Here is an 18,743-nt window from a genome sequence, read left to right on the forward strand (position 1 = left end):
GTATATGTATAACTGCCAGTGACCTAAATGGAATGTACATGAAAGCAGGGTCAATAAACATGCACACACCAATGGCATGTAAGAATAGTTACAAAAATATAACAGTGCAGCTGAAAAAATATATCAGGTTGTCACATGGATTTCAACAATGTACACTGGTTAACACACAAGTATGAGAACAAGAACGTATTGCAGGCAGTGACCAATGACTTGTGTGCAGATGTCCCACATCTGTAAAATGGCTATACATTTGGCACATGTTCACCATGTCATCAGTGTAATACATGACAATGTTCAATAACTGTAACAAACATATCTTCAAAATATAATGCAGAAATATGAAGGTGGAAGCATGCCTCTCAACCTCTTAGTGTGAGAAATCTGGACAAAGCCTAAAATAATGAGAGTGGAGACAAAGGCCTAAAATAGGAACAGATTTTAAATATTGCTCTTATAAACTTAGAAAGTTACTACAATAACAGGTTTTGTGCTAGTATGCATTTTTGAAGGATATAAAGTCTGAAACTGAAGTATGTGTAATTATTTAGTGACTTTAGTCCTAAGCAATTTCCCAGAAAATTACAAATTGTATGAGGGACAGACCAGAAATAGAAGGCAAAAATCTGGAAATTCTGTGAAAATCTAGACAGTTGAAAGGTATGGGTAGAAAGAAGGTGGTCAACCTGGGCCCACATCAGGAAAAAGCAGGACAAGGTAAGTTGACACAGTGCAAGTGCATGTGTACAGCACACAGGGTGCTGTAGAAGCCAACCCAAAATACATTTATGGAAATGCAAATGTATGTCACATGGACAGAATGATTTCTGATGTCCACATAATTGGCCATGTATAAATCACACATACACAGTAATATGCCATCATGTAACATCAACATGCATAGGTAAACAAGCTAAGAATTTGCTGAACATACACATATATTGTCATGCAAATGCTGAATAAACAACTGCAGATGTATGTCACATGCTGTGCTCATTACTGAGCAAAGTACACTCCTGTGAGCATCATTACAGCACATCAGCAGTAAGGCAGTGAATGCTCACATGACAAAGGTACAGTTGTGTCACTATGGATCTGACTATGTGCAGAGACATGCACAATCAGTTAATGTGTACACCTATTTACAGAAGGTGTGAACTTATGTGAATAAGTAATGGACATGGAAATGTAAGATACAGTAAACATGGAGTAATGTACTGTTATGGAATAAATTATCTGTAACACTGTGTACATAATGCAGGAAAATGCGATGTAAGGAGAAACAGTGAAGCCATGGAGGGAGATTCAAACCAGAAGTTTATTCTGCTATAACATTAACGTTGACACAATTCGTTGTCGCAATACGTTTTTGTTTAAAGTTACTTCATCAGATGTGGGCGTGCAATACTAAATGTCAGTTAAAAGTAAGCGCAAACACCTACACAGTTTACAGTGGGAAGAAGCTGTCAAACTCAAATCACACCTTTGGAACTAAATGTGTTTGTGCTTACTTTTAACTGACATTTAGTACTGCACGCCCACATCTGATGAAGTAACTTTAAATGAAAACGTATTGTGACAACGAATTGTGTCAACGTTAATGTTATAGCAGAATAAACTTGTTGGTTTGAATCTCCCTCCATGGCTTCATTGTTTCATCTTACATCACATTTTCTTGCATTTACTGGTGTCGTTGTGCTTTGGTGATCACTTTTGGTTACTGTGTACATAATATTAATGCTACATTTGTTTTTAATGCGGTCAGTAAAGTAGGACTGCTCATAGCTATAACATACCTGTATATGATCCTACATGGCATCAACATTGCCAACACATCCTTCTATTGCACATACATGATATGGCAATACATAAATCCAAACAATGCGACAGTGGTACTGCTGGACTGTGGACGACATCTGTTGTCTGTCAGTTGCCCTCAGTAAAACACATGTTTACAGGGTTAATTATTGCAGCACTAGCTGCAGGTAAATTGCCACAATGCATGGACAGCTGGATGTTGCAGGAAAGTGTAATGTGTAATGTATGTCATGCACACATTGAAACATAATTAAATGTCACACGATGATAACACATAAGCATGTCAGATACATGGTATGCATGCACAAGAATGCATACACAGTCCAGTAAGTTATATGGCAATCAGCATGTTGAAAGCATAACACAACTGGAGCACAAAGACAATACTTACAGACTGGAGGGACCAGGTTGATGGGGCTGAGCCTCCTGAATAACCTCATGAGCTATCCCCCTGAATGAGTCACGCATAGTGCATGCCATATCCTGGAAGAATGTCCACATCATGTCCCTCATCTGTGTTCAAAACACATCAGTCACAACTTTTCAGATATCCTCCCAGTAATTGTCTCTGTTGTGGTCTTGGCATAGTTTCCTCCAGGATGCAGCAGACATCATGGCTCCAGCAGGTGTAGGTTCAGCTTCATCATCATTATCCTTGTTGTAATCATCATCTGAGGACTCTGTCAGTTACCTGGCATGTGATCTATGTCTGCCTCTGATAGGCAGACGTTCATTGGTCCCATGCTCTGTGATGGTATATTGCAAAGCTTGACAGAAATGAAAAGCAAATGTCTATCACATGGCACATTACCATGAAAATCATAACTGACCTTAATATGACACTGATGTGCATATCGGCAGTCCAACATAGTTAATTAACATGCCATCCACTGGTGACTTTTGCAAATACAAATATGAGACTGAAAGTGTATATGCATTCATCAAACTTCTTATTTAAAAGGCAGTTTAATTTTAAATGATGAAACATTAGCAAGTAGCAGAATTATAAACAGAACAATTACTTCTAGTGAATGGCTTCTAATGTACATAACACATTCCCCATGTCACTTTGTAGTTATGAACATGACCAATAACAGAACATGTCAGGAAGAAGGTATCCATCACTAATGTGAGCAGTACAAACAAGTCTGTGCAATGGCATGCATGACACAGCTTACCAGTGTGAATCATGACATCACCTGAACATTTGAATACTGGCCAGCATGAAGCATGGCAAGCATATGCAAACCAAGTACATGTAACATAACCTGACATTTGAATGGAAGCATGCCCAACACTGCTTCATGACACATTAGCATAACTTCACTTTGACAAAAAAAATCTTGTAAATGTCAACATAACAGTACTATTGTGACCTTCACTGCTTGATAATGTTGTTTGTCTCAGTAACTATTCATCTTAGTATCTTCCAGTAGGTCATTATTCTCTTTCTTTTTCCCTTTCATGTGTTCCCTGAACAGTTATGTCTGTGTGTGAATGTAAATGTGAGGATCAGCTGAAATTTCTCCCTCCACTCACCACCTGATAGCCCAAAGGAAATACTGTATACCACATTCCAGACAACCATTTCTAGGGAATAGGTCTTTGATGCACTTCCCAAGGCCAAAGACACTGCATCAATGGGCCTAAGTAACATCCCTGGATGTTTACTAAATAGCATGAAATCTGACCTGTCTGGTCCACTTGAATCACTTTTCAGATGGAGCCTACAGTCAGTTTTTGTGTCCAAATAATGGAAGATGTCTTCGGTATGTACCTGACCAGGCATATGCAGGAACAACAACTACATCAGAGTTTTAATTAATACAAGGCGTAACAAACTTGTCTTTCTTAGAGTGCCTTAAAGATCCTCTCTTCTCAGTCTGATATACATTGCTGAGGGGTGGTCTATGATTGACTTACAAGGCATCCATAAACTCCACACTTATGAATCTCCTGCATTTCCATAAGTCAAACAGTACAAGAAATGCAAGGTCTAAGACCAGAATTAGGTGGTGGCAACACCTAAACATAAATGTTCAGTTTGTGTATTTGTGTACATGTGGCTTGTCATGACTCAAATGTCTGGGTCAGATGCTGTTGTATTGCCTGGGTCTGCACTAGTGGTCACACCTTATGTTGCTTACCCCTGTGTCTTCTGCCAACTGTGTCCTCCTGCTCCTCTTCTGATACCTGTGGGATGTCTTCTTCGGACATCTGTAGTACTTGGGGTAGTTCACCCACACCTGCAGCAGGAAGACCCCCATGTGCTCTAGTTAGCATGTTGTGCAGCATGGCAGACACCGTTATCATTAGTGCAGCTTTCTTAGGTGTGTATTACAGTGCACCCCCAGATGTGTACAGACATCTGAACCCAGCTTTCAGTACACCAAACACACACTATATGATGTTTCTAGTTGTTGTGTGTGCTGTATTGTAGGACTCCTCTACAGAGTCGAAAGGTTCTCTGAATGGGGTCATTAACCACGGCTCAGCTGGATAACCACAGCCACCTGTTGTGAGGAATAAAAACACATTTGGTCAGCATGGATATTGTTGGGAGGGGTGTCCGTAGCTTGCATTCTAGCTGTCTTCCTGTGCTTGCCCAGTAGTAGTTCCTCAGGTATTTCAACTTGCTGGAATGCAGTCCTCAGTCCACTTTCCCTATGGCAGCATCATGGACAGTTCCAGGGTGTGTTACCATGATTTTTAATATGTTGCCATCTGCTGCACACACAAAAAGATAGTTGAGGGATGGCCAACTCCTTCTGTTTATGTATTGATCTGCTTCAGAATGTACTGCTGCCCTGATAGGTATGTGTTTGCAATCTATTGGCGAAAGTTTACAATGCTGTGAAACTTGTGCATTACAGTTCTCTGCTCCATGGGGATGGATGTAAAGTAGATGAAGTCATCCATAGTGCTGCACATTGCTGCAAGGAATTTTGTCAAGATACGGCTGGCAGTTGTCTGTGATACTCCACAGCATCTCCCATGTGTCTATGGATTGTTCCAGATGCAAGTACATCCAGGCTGATACACATTTTGGTTTCAAAGGGGATGGAGTTTTGTCACAGGGTCTGCGCAGTCATGTGTGGGACACATATGTTGCAGACAGCCTGCACCAGTTGTTTGTCTAGCTGGTACCTATCAACTATTTGCTGCTTTGAAGACTGGCTCAATCACTAGCTGGCTGCCTTCTAGGGCATACAGCCACATCCTCATTTATGGCATGTATCACTGTAGCCTGTTGCAGTTTATTAGCTTTAGATTGCATTTATAAGTCGTTATTTTTCTGTTCCTTGAGGTCTGTATAGCATATACCAAAGATTTCAGAAACACAGTTGGCATTGCAGTTTGTCACATTTAAGTTGTGTTGGGCATGCATGATGTGTTTTGAAATTAGATGGGCATGTGTGGAATCTATAATTATCCTATGCTGAATAGCTAGGTAGTCCATGTGCTTTCAGTGTGCTTTCTGAAACTGCATGTGCAGCTGGTGTGCTGAAGTCCTCCTTTGGCATGCTGCTCTGCCAATATATTTCTTGAACTTTACGGAATATGGAACACTGTTTTTGAAGCAATGTTACCGTATTAAGTACAGTGTCATATCTTTGGCAGTTTTCAGTATTTGCACCCCATCTATAAATGCTTGTGACCATGCATTCCTCATACACGCTTAAATATAACAGCAAAACAGTTCACACTGATCTATCCCCCCTGGGCTTCATGCATCTGGAAAAGGCTCTTGCCTCCCCCATAGTGCCTTTTTTAGGCAAAGTCATGAGGACAAAATTACCAACATGAAAAATTCTTCTAAATGAAATTTAAAGGTCATGCTGCTAAATGCTAGGAGTCTTAACATGTAACTGCAATCATTGCAAGCATTCCTCACCCTGAATGATGCTGACATTTGTGCAGTCACAGAAACCTGGTTTAAAGCTGTGCTGAGCACCTCAGCCTTACCAGGTTACTCATCCTACCATACTTTCAGACTCCAAATGGATGGCTACAAAGCCAAAGGAGGTGGAGTTTCAATATTTATCAAAGACATACACACCTCCAGGCTGGTCAAACAGTATGATGCACAGGAGACACTCTAGGTGCAGTTAACTGTTAACAAAACACCTATTCAAATCATAGCTAGTTACAGACCCCCAGCCATGACTCAGGACGCCCACTCCACCTATCTGGACTTATTTGAATCCATCAAGATTCAACCCTCTCCACTGATCCTGGGCAACTTTAACTACCCAACCATAGAGTGGAAAACCTATTCTAGCCCAAACAGGAATGCCCAGAGATTCCTTGACTTTGTCAGTGCCAATGGATTGGATCAGTTGCTCGACACCCCCATGAGAGGTGAAAATATCCTGGACCTGGTACTAACCAACATGAGTACCCAATGAAGCACCCCTACAGTGTCATCCTCCTTGGTAAGATCTGACCATAAAGCGATCACTGTCGAAGTCACCATATCCTTGGACCCTCCCCTTACCAGGGTCAAACAAAAAAACTTTTCCAAAGTTGACTACAGCCTCCTGAGCACAGATATAAGCAGCTTCACAGCCACCATCCCTTCAGTTGGAACTAGCACTAATGTCTAAGCCTACACAAAAAACTATATGAGCACCTACATAGCTGCATGGACTCAGCAATACCGGACATGACCACATCATATTCCTCAAGGAATAGTAAACCTGTCTGGTGGAAGGAAAAAATTGCTGTCCAGGACCAAGGAGGAACAGATGCCAAGTTGGAAGCAATCTCTCCTTTGTCTGAACAAGCAAATAAGGTCACTGGTGAAATCCTCTAAAGCTAAATTTGAGTCCAAGTTGGCCACATCCACTAAGGACAATTACAAGGCTTTCTTCACATGCATCCACAATCTCAAACGTAACATACAAATCTGCTCAGAACTGGTGGTCAAGAACATCACATACACAAATGCAGTAGATATAGCCAACCTGCTGGCAAAAAGGTTCAGTGAAAACTTCACCCCCATATCCCCACCATCAGTAAACTAGGACATCCCCAGCACCTGACCCCCTCCCCTCGTCACCAGGGAGAAGATCTTTAATGTCTTCTCAAAGGCAAAAAATACAGCCTCCATGGGAGTTGACAACATCCCTGACTGTGTCTTACATGAACTCAGGCATGAGGTCTCAGCACCAATAGGCACTGTATTCTACCAAAGCCTGAGCAACCACTTCATCCCAGCCAAATGGAGGACAGCCACTGTCATTCCTCTACATAAAGGTGGAGCATCCACCAACACAGGCAGTTATATGCCCATCAGCCTAATTAGCCTGATCTACAAGGCCATGGAATGCATTATCATGGACTTTATAAACAAGGGCATTGGCAACCTCCAAATGCTTGACCCTACACAGTTTGGTTTTGTCAAAGGGAGAGCATGCCTGTTAAACTTGGTTGACTTCTTCAAAACAGCTACTAAAGCCATGGACGAGGGGAAGACAGTGCACACTGCCTAGCTTGACCTAGCCAAAACCTTTGACACTATTCCCCACTATTCCCAGCTAGGCATCAACCAGTATGTTACCAGATGGGTAGCTAACTGGCTCACTGATAGAACCCACTCAGTCAAAATAGGGGAAGCCATCTCTAGTAGTAGACCCATAACAAGTGGCATACCCCAAAGATTGGTCTTGGGGCCTCTACTGTTTGGGATATACTTTTCTGAGGTGCAAGCCAAAACCAGTGGTCTGTGGCTGACCAAGTTTGCAGATGACTGCAAGCTGGGTGCTGTCTTAAATTCCCCTAGTGATGTGAACATCCTCCAAGAGGGCTTTACCAAAACTAATGACGAGTGCCAGAAGTATGGCATCAAACTGAATGCCAAGAAATGTATTATTATCCCCTTTGGATAAAATGGCACCTCCACTAATTATCACATTAATAACTATGTGCTAAGCATGGAATCAGTTGCAAGGGACTTGGGCACCCTGGTTTATAGCAAACTCACTTTTGTCCACCACGTTGCCTCCATTGTACAGAAGGCTTTCTGTATGGCCTACCTCATAAGTAAGGGTATTTCATCCAGGAACAAGGAGGCCATAACATCCCTGTACTCATCCCTTATCAGTCCCATTATCGAATACGATTCCCCCTTCGGCATGTACCTTGCCAAGCACATGCAGCAGCTGGAGATGCCACAGAGGTTCCTGATCAAGAGAATCCAGGGTCTCAAACACCTATCCTATACAGATAGGCTAAAAGCCCTGTCCCTCTGCTCAGTCTCATACAGACTGTTCAGAGGTGACCTGCATCTGGCATACAAGGCCACCTGAGACCCAGCCTTAATGGTGTTGCTGCATATCCATAACTCAAACTTGACTTGTGCAACTCACATGCAAGGCTTCAACCTGGTCTGTGACATTAATATAACTTGTTGGTGGGATAGATCTGTGCCCCAAAGACTCCCCCATCTGTGGAATAGACTACCTCTCCATGTCAAGCAGAGTACCTCACTAGCCCTCTTTAAGAGGAACGTGGATGACTGAATGGGAAAAAGAAAATGCTTCTGGGATCCCACCTGTGTTTCTACTGGACAGGGGAAACAGGTGCTGACTTTATGGGAACATGAGTAAAATTCTTGGCTAGGCTTATAAGGGCCTCCAGGCCAATAGCCTAGTATCATCCTGTGAACCTATGAACCTATAAATAAACAGTTACTAAAATTCACTTCCTGATGGTAAAGTCATAATTTTTACATTACATGTATCATTGCAGAATTGTGAAATGGCAGTTAAAATACCTATAGAAGTATGATGATACAGAAAAAGTTGTAGCAGTGCTTAATTTTCATTTCACATAAAGGTTCTTAAAATATGAAAATGTTTCTAGTTCAAAAAAGACTGAAATCTTGGAGAAATAGAGGGGTGGTCTATAATAGCGAGTTTATACATGTGGGAAGGCAACAATGGGGCATGAGTTCATATCAGCTTGGTTGCTTTTCACATTATAGGTCAATGTTTGCTATAAGACTCTAAGAGTGTGCTATCTGTCATTTGCTTTCTATAAAAATGAATGTATTATGGGACAACTCAGAAGTAAACATGCATTTGTCTTACAAGATGTTGACTTGCTTCTCTGATGGATTAGAAGAAAGCAGACTAGGATTTTATGAATCAAATGGAATTTAAAATGATAAGGTAAAAGGTCAGCTCTGAGGGATTAAAAGTTTGTCCAAGTGAAGGACTTTATAAAGTTTACTTATGCTTGTTTCCCTATATATAGCCTACCTGATGCTGAAATCATCACTGATTTTTTTCGTTCTGATGCCTAACAAACAATCTGCATGCTGCCGAATGAACTGCACATATTTTGCACATGTTTTATACAGTAACCTGAAAGCACATAGTAAAACAAATATGAATGAATATTATACAACCTTTGATTTGGACATACTATTCTCCCTTCACAATTAACTTTCACAACAATACTTCTGTGATATATGCTGTGCTATAATTCTGCCTCTGTATGTCACTTTGCCTCTGTCTCTTTCAGTCTGTCTGCTTCTTTCTCTTTTGGTCCTTCCTAGTTATCATTTTATTGAAGCCCGTGATTGATACAAGTCAACATCTGCCACTGACCAAATGCTTATTTGATAATATTCTTCTTCAACAATGGGAAGTATTCTATTTCTGTCCATATTTACAAATTGTATACTTTGTTCATTTTTACCTGTTGTGATGCATACTGTAAATAATTTTTTCTGTCACGCTGTACTCATCTTTGACATTTCTTGTTTTGTGGACTATTTCTTTAAAATGGTAAGAAGAGCCACTCTCTCTGTGGTGCCATCATTATCAACCAAATGTCATCTGTTTTCTCTGCTAGGAATGATGCCATAAGATTAGGAAAAGAGTTTCTGAAACTGGTAAATTGCTCAGTGGATGACTTGGCTTGTTTGCTGTCCTTAGCACCTGAAAAAGTTCTTGCTGCCCAAGCAAAAGCAGGTAATTTGTTAACTTATGCTTTTATATAGCTTTATCGCTGCACATTTCATGCAAATATATTTTACAATTAATTCCATTTCTAATTATAATCTTAATGTTAAAACTGCAAGTGGTTTGAAAAAATGAAGATTATGACTTTTTTGTAGTAATTTCCTTGTCTATTCACTTTTGGGTTATGTCCACACCCACACAATGGCATTGCTGCAGGTATTAACACGGATATTAATATCCTAAGGATATTAAACTTAAGGAAATTTAAAGTCTTCTCTCTTGATAATACAACCATAGAAGTCACTTCTCATAACAAATTATTAGGGATGATAGTAGATAGATAATCTTAAATTTTATCTGCATACACAAAAGTGCATAAGAAAAAGTCATAAAAAACTAGGGATGGTTTACAGAGCCAAAAACTTTCTCATCAATGCAACTAAAACTGCATTTACCACTACTTCTTTTGTTTGTGGTGCCCTCATCCTTACTAACCTCCAGGTGTTACAAAAATCAAAACTTGAACAATGCTATAATAAAGTTGCTAAATTTGCAACAAATAGCCCTTTCAGAACTCACCACTGTATAGCCCTAAAAAGCCTAAATTGGTTAGAAATGCTCCATTGATTAACATACAGACAGCTTCTTATCACATGTAGAATTATCCAGAAATGTCTGTCTGTACACAAACCTATAAAATCTGCTGGGCATTATTTGTACCATATTTCTAAGGCCTAGAACTCCTTACCTGTATCCATCATGTCAATACCCTCCCTCCTATCCTTCAAAACCATTCTGAAAGACTTCCTGGCCAAAATCTGGTTCTGTTCTTGCTTAACACCAGGATAAACTATATCCCTAAATTTGAGCAAGTACATATTGATACCTTACATGTCCTTACTCTCCCTTCTTCACTCACTTCCTTACTTCTGTCAATTACTTCCCCTGGTTTTCTTTCAAAATTTACAATATACCTGCTTTTTCTCTCACTTCATATTGCATTTCCAATTTGTATTACGATAACTTACCATAACTTGTATCTATTCTTAATGATGTTTTCATATTATGTCTAATTTGGTATGATTATTTAAACTGTAGGTGTTTTGTATTATTTTAGAAAATTGTAAAATGATTGTTCTTAAAATGTTTTATAATATTTTGGAGCTTTTCTCCCTCGACCACTGCTGAAAATGGGCTCCTACCCAGTCGGACTTTCCCAGTAATCAAATGTCAGTAAATAACTAAATAAATAATAATTTACTTATGCTAATCATTTTGGTTTGGGTAATCAGAAATACCATGCTTCTTTAGAACAGCAGGTACTTAATTATATTACAGTTTCACTAATAAACCATTCCATGTGCTCATCTTCAATGTAGAATGTTCCATATGTAAGACATATCTTGCATAATGGTTAAGGTGTTTACCTCACAGGCACAATGTATAGGCATTGATTCTGACTTGTAAAGGGAAATCTGCTAGGCTCAAAATGGCCTTCAAGGACAGCTAGCCTAGTACTTTGTCTATGAAGCTGACATCTTGTTTTACTACAATGTAAGCCTCTCTTGTTGCTGTAATTAAGATAGAAATATTGTAGCTCATATATTAATTTTAGGGAGCAATGTATTGTGGGTTCACTATTTCATGATGTTATTGAAGGACTTTTCAGCTTGAAGAAAATTTTAAAAGGGTGATACTTATCAACAGCAATGGATGAAAAAATATTTATTTATCTTTTGTTGACCAGATTAGTTCCATTAGGTTTAAGGCCTCTTTATGAGAGACCTGAGGTGGTATTTATGCTATTAGGGGAAATCTGACCAGGGTATCAAGGAACTTCTCCTGCTCTTTGGAGATGCTAGATTATGCTGGAGGCTTCTACAGCAGCAAGAAAGAGGCCTAAGGAAAGCAGCAGCATAGAGGAGGAGAGAATAGCTATGGAGAGTTTGGAGAAGGAAAATGTGAATTTGGAGAAAAAAATTGTTCGTTATGGAGAATTAGAATGCAGATAAAGATTCCTGTGAGGCGGATGACACAAATGAGCAATGTTTAGCTGCCTCAATAGGTAATGAAGTAAGTGGATCTGTTGGGGCTGTGCAGATAACAGAACTGGTATTAAAAGGATTTGCAGATGATGTTTTTTGAAAAAAATCAAGCAGAATGATCCAGGTGACAACTTGGGTCTATATTAAATAACGGAAACGACAAAAGAGCGAATGCTGTTTCATTGACACATAAAACCCGAAACCAGAAAACAGCAAAGTTTCAGAACAACGTTTTTTTCTCAGGGAAAAAAAATCACTGGGCCGTTCTCTGGACATTGCTGTTTCCTCCACTGTGGTGCGATCTCAGAGTTGGTATATTTAAGTAGGGGGGTGTGGGGTGTGAAGCCCCCCACTTTATTTTTTCTTTCTAAGTTTTTTTTTGGAACAGTGATTTTTTTTCCCTGGGAAACAAATCACTGTTCTGTAACTTTTTTCTGGTTTCGGGTTTTACGTGTCGACAAAAGAGCATTTGCTCTTTCCTCGTTTCACTTATTTAATATAGACCCGACAACTCTACTGTTTCATGGGGTGACATGGCAGATTAGTTTTTTGTACTTATTGAGGATGGTAATGTGGAGAAGGGAGCAAGGTGATGTGACAGCAGAGACTGAAGCAGTTAAAACTTATGCAGCAGTGACTGAAAATAAAAGAGTAAAGTAACAACAAACTGAGAAGGAAAAGCATAGAATGCAGTAATTAAAGCATATGCAGCAGTGGCAGCAGGCAAAAAACAACTGTAACAAACAGTAAGTAAAGCTGTTTTTTAAAAAAAGATAAGACCGACTATGGGGATCACTACATAATCTCAAAAGTTTGAAATACCGAATTTCAAACTTTTGAGACTATATAGCCGAAACCCTAATTACCGAAAGACCAGAAGCGCGAATTTCAAAATCCCAATCATCGGGAGTTTGACATTCGTGCTTCTGGTGTTGCGGTATGGTAGAAGGTCAGGTAAGTATTTATGTTTAAATGTGTTGGTTAGGGTTTAGTGTGTAAGTGTGTGTTGTGACTGTGATATGTGTGTGTGCGAGGGAAATGTAGGTGTGTGTGGTGGTGTTTCGTGTGTTTATCTATGTAGTGCAACCTTGGAGTTAGAATATTTAAGTAAGGTGGTGTGGGGAGTGCATGGGGGGTTGCCCCCCTGCTTGTCTGTAGTTTAGGTTTGTGTGTTTGTGTCCTGGGGGACAGTGTGTGTATGTGTGTAGCGTATGTCGAGTATAGTTTTCAGTAGTTTGAATTTCCCGGTTTTGAAGTTTTGGTATTTTAGTGTTTCGGGTATTTGGTCTCAGGATTTTGGACGTTGGTAGTTTGGTTTTTTGGGATTTAGTAGTGGTTCCCAACTATGAGAATAAGAACAAAAAATGACAATGTAATACAACAATATTATAAATAGATAATTTGGTAATTGTTCTGGGTTTTAAGGCTCAAAACATTTGGTCTTGTATTCATACAAGGACAAAAACTTTTTGTGACTTAACACTTGAAACTGAGGGACTGATGATGACATTTCTGAAACTGTGTAATAAAAAGGACATTTATCTGTGGAAAAATTATTTATTTCCTGCTGCTAACTTAAATTTTAACAAAAATGTTACTTTGCAGTTTAGATCTGATAAACTGGAAGAGGATGTTAAAAAATGCATGCAAAGTCTTTGTGAAACTGTTAATAACACTGTGAAAGTTAGAGATGAGAGACTTATGGAATGATATCGGAGATTGGAAACTGTTTTAAAATGTGAAAAAATATGATGAAACACTTGCCAAGAGTTATTTTTGCAGTTGGTCATAGAGGGGCATTAAGATATGTAGAACAGCCTAAATCATGTTCCTTTTGTGGGAACATTTCTCATTTAATTAATGATTGTGACAAGATACAATGCAACCAGTGTGGGGAAAAGGACATACAGCAAGAAGGTGCGTGGCTGAATGCATGTTGTATTAAAAATAACACTTTTGAATGGATTGTCAAGAGCAAACAGTAAATAATGAAACAGAAGGGGAAAAAAAGGAAATCTTTCATGAGGAAGGACAAGAAGAAGCTGGGGAAAGGATGAACTATGTTAAAAAGTGACTGTAGAAAAACAAATAATATGGAGGGGAAAAAGGAAGAGAGAGACTGCATGCAGGAAGAAAGGTCAGGAGAAGGGACTGACACTAATAAGTTTTTTGAAGTTCTAGCCAGTGAAAAGTCTGATAATGAGGATTAAGGATTATTTGTATGTAAACCCAGGAAAAATATTCCATAGGGAAAAAGAGTAAAAATAGAAAAAAAAATTAAATATATATCCCTTAAACTTAAAAATAAGGAAAAGCAACAATTTTAAAATACTTTCAGTAAATATGAACAGTGTTATTAACCATGCAAGAAAAAAAGAGATAATGAATGGTGTGCTAAATATGAAGTGGATGTCATTCTCTTAGAGGATGTAAGATTTCTGACAAGTGAGGAAAGTCTGCAAACAGAAGAATTGGGAGGTAGAAATATAATACACAACATAAGAACACAACACCCCGTTTGATATGTACCTCTGAAGACATCTGCAACAACTGGAAAGGCCGCAGAAATACCTCACTAAAAGAATCACAGGCCTAAAGCAGATGCCCTATGCTGACCGTCTAAAAAACTCCACCTATACTCTGTTGCATACCATCTACTCAGAGGTGATCTCTGCTTAACATAGAAGGCCATGTCAAACCCAGAGCTGTTGGACATGCTACACTTAAAGAAATCCCAGTCCCTCAGAGACACATGCTCCAGGGATCTAAACCTTGTCATCACAATGAACAAAATATGTTGGGAGGGATAGGTTCCTGACCCAGAGACTCCCCAGACTCTGGAATAGACTGCCCATGCCTGTACATGTCAAGCAGAGCACCTTTTTGGCCCTCTTCGAAAGGAACCTTGATGATTGGATGGGAGATAGGAAATTCACCCCGGGGGATCATGTCAGTCACCCTGCTAGACAGGGTCCAGAGAAGTAAATACTGTGGTAAGAAATAGCCAGGCAATTGTTATGGCTAGGCTTGTATAGGCCCTAGGGCCAATAGCTTAGTACCAACCAATAAACCTATGAACCTATGAAAGTTGTTCTGGAGTGGCTGCGATATTTACACAACAGTAAATATACAAGATATACTGTTGTTAAAGATGGAAAAGTTAACTGTTGTGGATGTGTGGTAGAGAGAGAACGTGTTTATAGAATTAAAGCATTATATGCATATATAACTAGCAATGAAAGAGCAAATTTGTTTCATCAAGAATTAGACTATGTGTTTGGTAACATGAACATTAGAATTGCAAGGGACCTTAATTGTGATTTGAGAAGAAGACATAAAAAGAAAGGGATAATGTAAAAAAATACAGAAAGTGATAAAATATGTTAAACTAGCTGTGTGGAACAAAAGTCAATGGATTTATAGAAGGGGACACTTGGATCTGAAATTAATCATTTTATATTGTAAACCACAAATGTGAAGCCAGTAAGGTGAAATCCAAATTTTTCTTTAATAAAAACAAGTCCACAAAACTTTATTTCCTCAAGCGCCTTGGCTATATTAACCTTTAACAGAGTATTAATCATTTTATATTTTTGGAATGCTTGGACGTAGAAGATGGTGATATAGTTGTGATGGGTTTTTCAAACTATTTAGCAATATGGATGGAGATAAAGGAAGAAATGGAGTATATTAAAATAGGAAAGGGAAAAAAAGAATAACTGAGAAATACTGGAATGAAATTGGAGAGTGGAAAGCATTGCAGTTATGGGTGGATCATATAACCATGAAGGACTTCTATAAAATCTGGTCTGAATGGTGTATTGAACTTAAAAAAGAAATATAAAAAATGTATTTTTTCAGTGGTGGGATGATGTAAGAAAGGAAGAGAAAATAAAGTATGGACCGATTTATAGAAATGTATTAGGGAATTTAGAGAATAATATAAGAGTATTATAATACGGAAAAAGAAATATATAAAAAAACTGAGAAATAATTAAGGCATTACTGTTTAGGCAAAGATATTGGGCCCTATTCCAAAGACCTGCTCTTAGTGTAAGTGACCACTTGCACTGAGAGCAGGCTGACAGCAGGTGTTTTGAAATCTGACCTGCTCTGCAAAGCCTATTTATATATAGGCCTTATACTAAAGTAAATTGTTTACTTTGAGTGCAAGTATATTGGAATCAGGGCAGACTTGCACTAAGAGCACCTCTTTTGCAATCTGGCCTATTATTTATAAGGGAGTAGGGAGGAGGTTATCTGCATATTTGGGTAAAATAGTAAAGGAGCTTATTACTATACAGAGAGAAATGAAAAGGGTAGAAGGAGAGGTAAAAAGAACACAAGAGCAAATTATAAGTATTGTAGTACAGCATATTTTTGAAGAGTTATGTAGTGGGACATGTATATTTATATGTAAGAAAAATGTGAAGAACAAAATAAAAAATTGGAGACCTATCACTCTAAGTAACACAGATTGCACATTTTTATGGGAATAATACAGAGGAGAATATAAGAAAGAATGAGTGATATGGTAAAAAGGATATATGCAATAGAAAAGGGGTCTATATTAACTGATTGAACTTTTAAAAGTTTGAACATCATATGGTCGACACCATATGATCGAACTTTTAAATGTTTGAAAGTTTCAACGGAGATATCTGTACAGTGCAGAATGGGACTATTTCCCTTTCCTGCAGTGTAGTGCGATCTCGGAAATGGTATATTTAAAGAACGGGGGTGCCCCCCATGTGGGAGGTGCAGGGGGGTTGCCCCCTGCTTAAAACATTCAGGTAGGTTTTTTTCTGTGGTTTATTTATTTTTTTATTAGATTTTCAAACTTTTAAAAGTTTGATCATATGGTGTCGACCATATGACGTTTGAACTTTTAAAAGTTTGATCATCTAATATAGATGCTAGAAGAGAAGGGATGTCAATAATTATTATTGGTTGTGAGAGAAGTTCTGGATGATGTTATAAGTGAAATGTAGGATATAAAACATATATTAGGTGATATTAGCAAGGCATTTGATTTTGTAGGAGATGATGTTTTGTTGGATGTTATGGACAAGTATGGAACAGATTATCAGAATACTAGAGTGAGGGTGTTAGTGAATAGGTGGCTCAGTAATGAAATACTCATGAAGTGTGACATAATGACAAGGATGTCCCATAAGTGGAATATTGTTTGCATTGGTAATGAATGCAATAGTGAGTGAAATAGCTTATAAAATGAAAGATTCTAGATATGTGATACAAAAGAAGGTGGTGAAACTGATAGTTTTAACACACAGAGACAATATAGTTGTTGCTAAGAACAAAATGTGGATGAGGTAAGTGCTGGTTTGTCAGAATGGATATTTAAAGGAAACAGGAATAACACTGAATAAAGATAAAAGTGTTTAGGTGCTGTGGTGAAAAGTGCAGGTATGTATTTTTCGATGACTGAAGTGTCTTTGCTAGGAATAAAATCTGGGAAAATGATGTAGTAATGATCCAATGGCAGAGTTTGATAAAAGAAATGAAAGGAATCTGTTTTCTGTGGAGGACAAATAGATTACCATTCAGGAAAAGGTTTATCTGGTATTAATAGGAAAACAGCATATATGTCAAACATTTATAATATCCCAGTAAAACATGAAAAATAAATTGTGCAGCTGGTGTTTTGTTTCATATGGGGTTCAAAATTAAACCCAGTGAAAAGAGATGTTTTGTATATGAGTGAAGAAAAAGGGTTTCCTAAATCCAGTTGTTTATTCTGCAATATAATTTACTAGAGTGTTAAAGTGGGTAAAGGAAGAGAATGAGAATTCAGTAGTGAGACTATCGAATATAAGTACAAACAATTATGGGGGTAATGAGACTAAGAGAAAGAGAAAAATGAACATGTCAATGTAGAAATCACAAATTATTCACAAAAATGTTAACATGGAAAATAAAAATGGACGACATACAAACAGATAGAAGGATGCAGTATAATGACATGATGAAACAATATTATTAAGCAAATCCATGAGAAAATTTACCAGAAAGAAATGTTTAAAGCCGCTAAAGTAAGGAAAAAGTGGTGTATCAAGATAGTAGAGTGTTAGGATTTCCTATGGAGACTGGTAATAAACAAGTTACAGTAAAGGGGAATATGTCATATAAAAAGAAAGTTGAAACAGTGTGTTTATTTTCTGGGTAGGAGGAGAACACAGAGCATATTTTTGGAAACATAAAAGTATGGTGAACCTCTGGAAAAAGTTGTGTGAAAAAAAGATTTTGAGAATGTTAATGACATAAATAATATAGATATGAATATGATTATGCATGGCTATAAGAATCTTCTTCTTTCAGCTTTTTCCTGGTTAGGGGTTGCCACAGTGGATCACCTGTCCGGTCATGATTGGCAATAGAATTTTATGGTGTCGAGTTGCCAGCCCGGCGCCCAACCTTTCACAGAAGACACACATACACACACTCATGCCTAGGGCCATTTTAGAGTATCGAATCCACCTACAACATGTCTTTGGGATGTGGGAGGAAATACTGTGACTTCTTCAGATAAAAACAAAATTGAGAGCATGCCGTTAAGTAGTCAGTGAGCAGTAGTTAATTAGTTAGGTAATTAACCAATATTAGTTAATAAGTTCATTTGTTCAGGACAATAGACCAAATTGTACCTGATAACATGGGGGGGGGTCCAGTTTCACTGGAGTTAGAACGTTTAGAATTAATATGGCAGTTGAACACCAATGCAGGGCAGTATCCAGGTCTAAATGAAAGCTGTTCTATTGTATGTGTTCTGAAATTAAAAAGCCTTACTAGATAGGGTTTTACGTATAGAATTCATGTAAAGTATGTATCAATTGTACATAAGATCTTAAAAATCAACAATAGTAGGAACAGACATGGGTTTACCATATCA

General features: G+C 38.3%; 1 protein-coding gene across 1 annotated transcript in view; it reads left to right on the plus strand.

Annotated features, from left to right (window-relative positions):
- Window positions 1–18,743, plus strand: part of LOC122815463 (cAMP-regulated D2 protein-like) — a 511,271-nt gene that overhangs the window by 382,700 nt on the left and 109,828 nt on the right. Inside the window, exon 5 of the mRNA XM_044087977.1 lies at window positions 9,679–9,797. Coding sequence (XP_043943912.1) covers window positions 9,679–9,797 — 119 coding nt within the window. The remainder of the gene's footprint in view (window positions 1–9,678; window positions 9,798–18,743) is intronic.

Source organism: Protopterus annectens, chromosome 11.part0 (genome assembly GCF_019279795.1).
Source record: "Protopterus annectens isolate FY-2018-M chromosome 11.part0, PAN1.0, whole genome shotgun sequence".
NCBI classification, from domain to species: Eukaryota; Metazoa; Chordata; order Ceratodontiformes; family Protopteridae; genus Protopterus; species Protopterus annectens.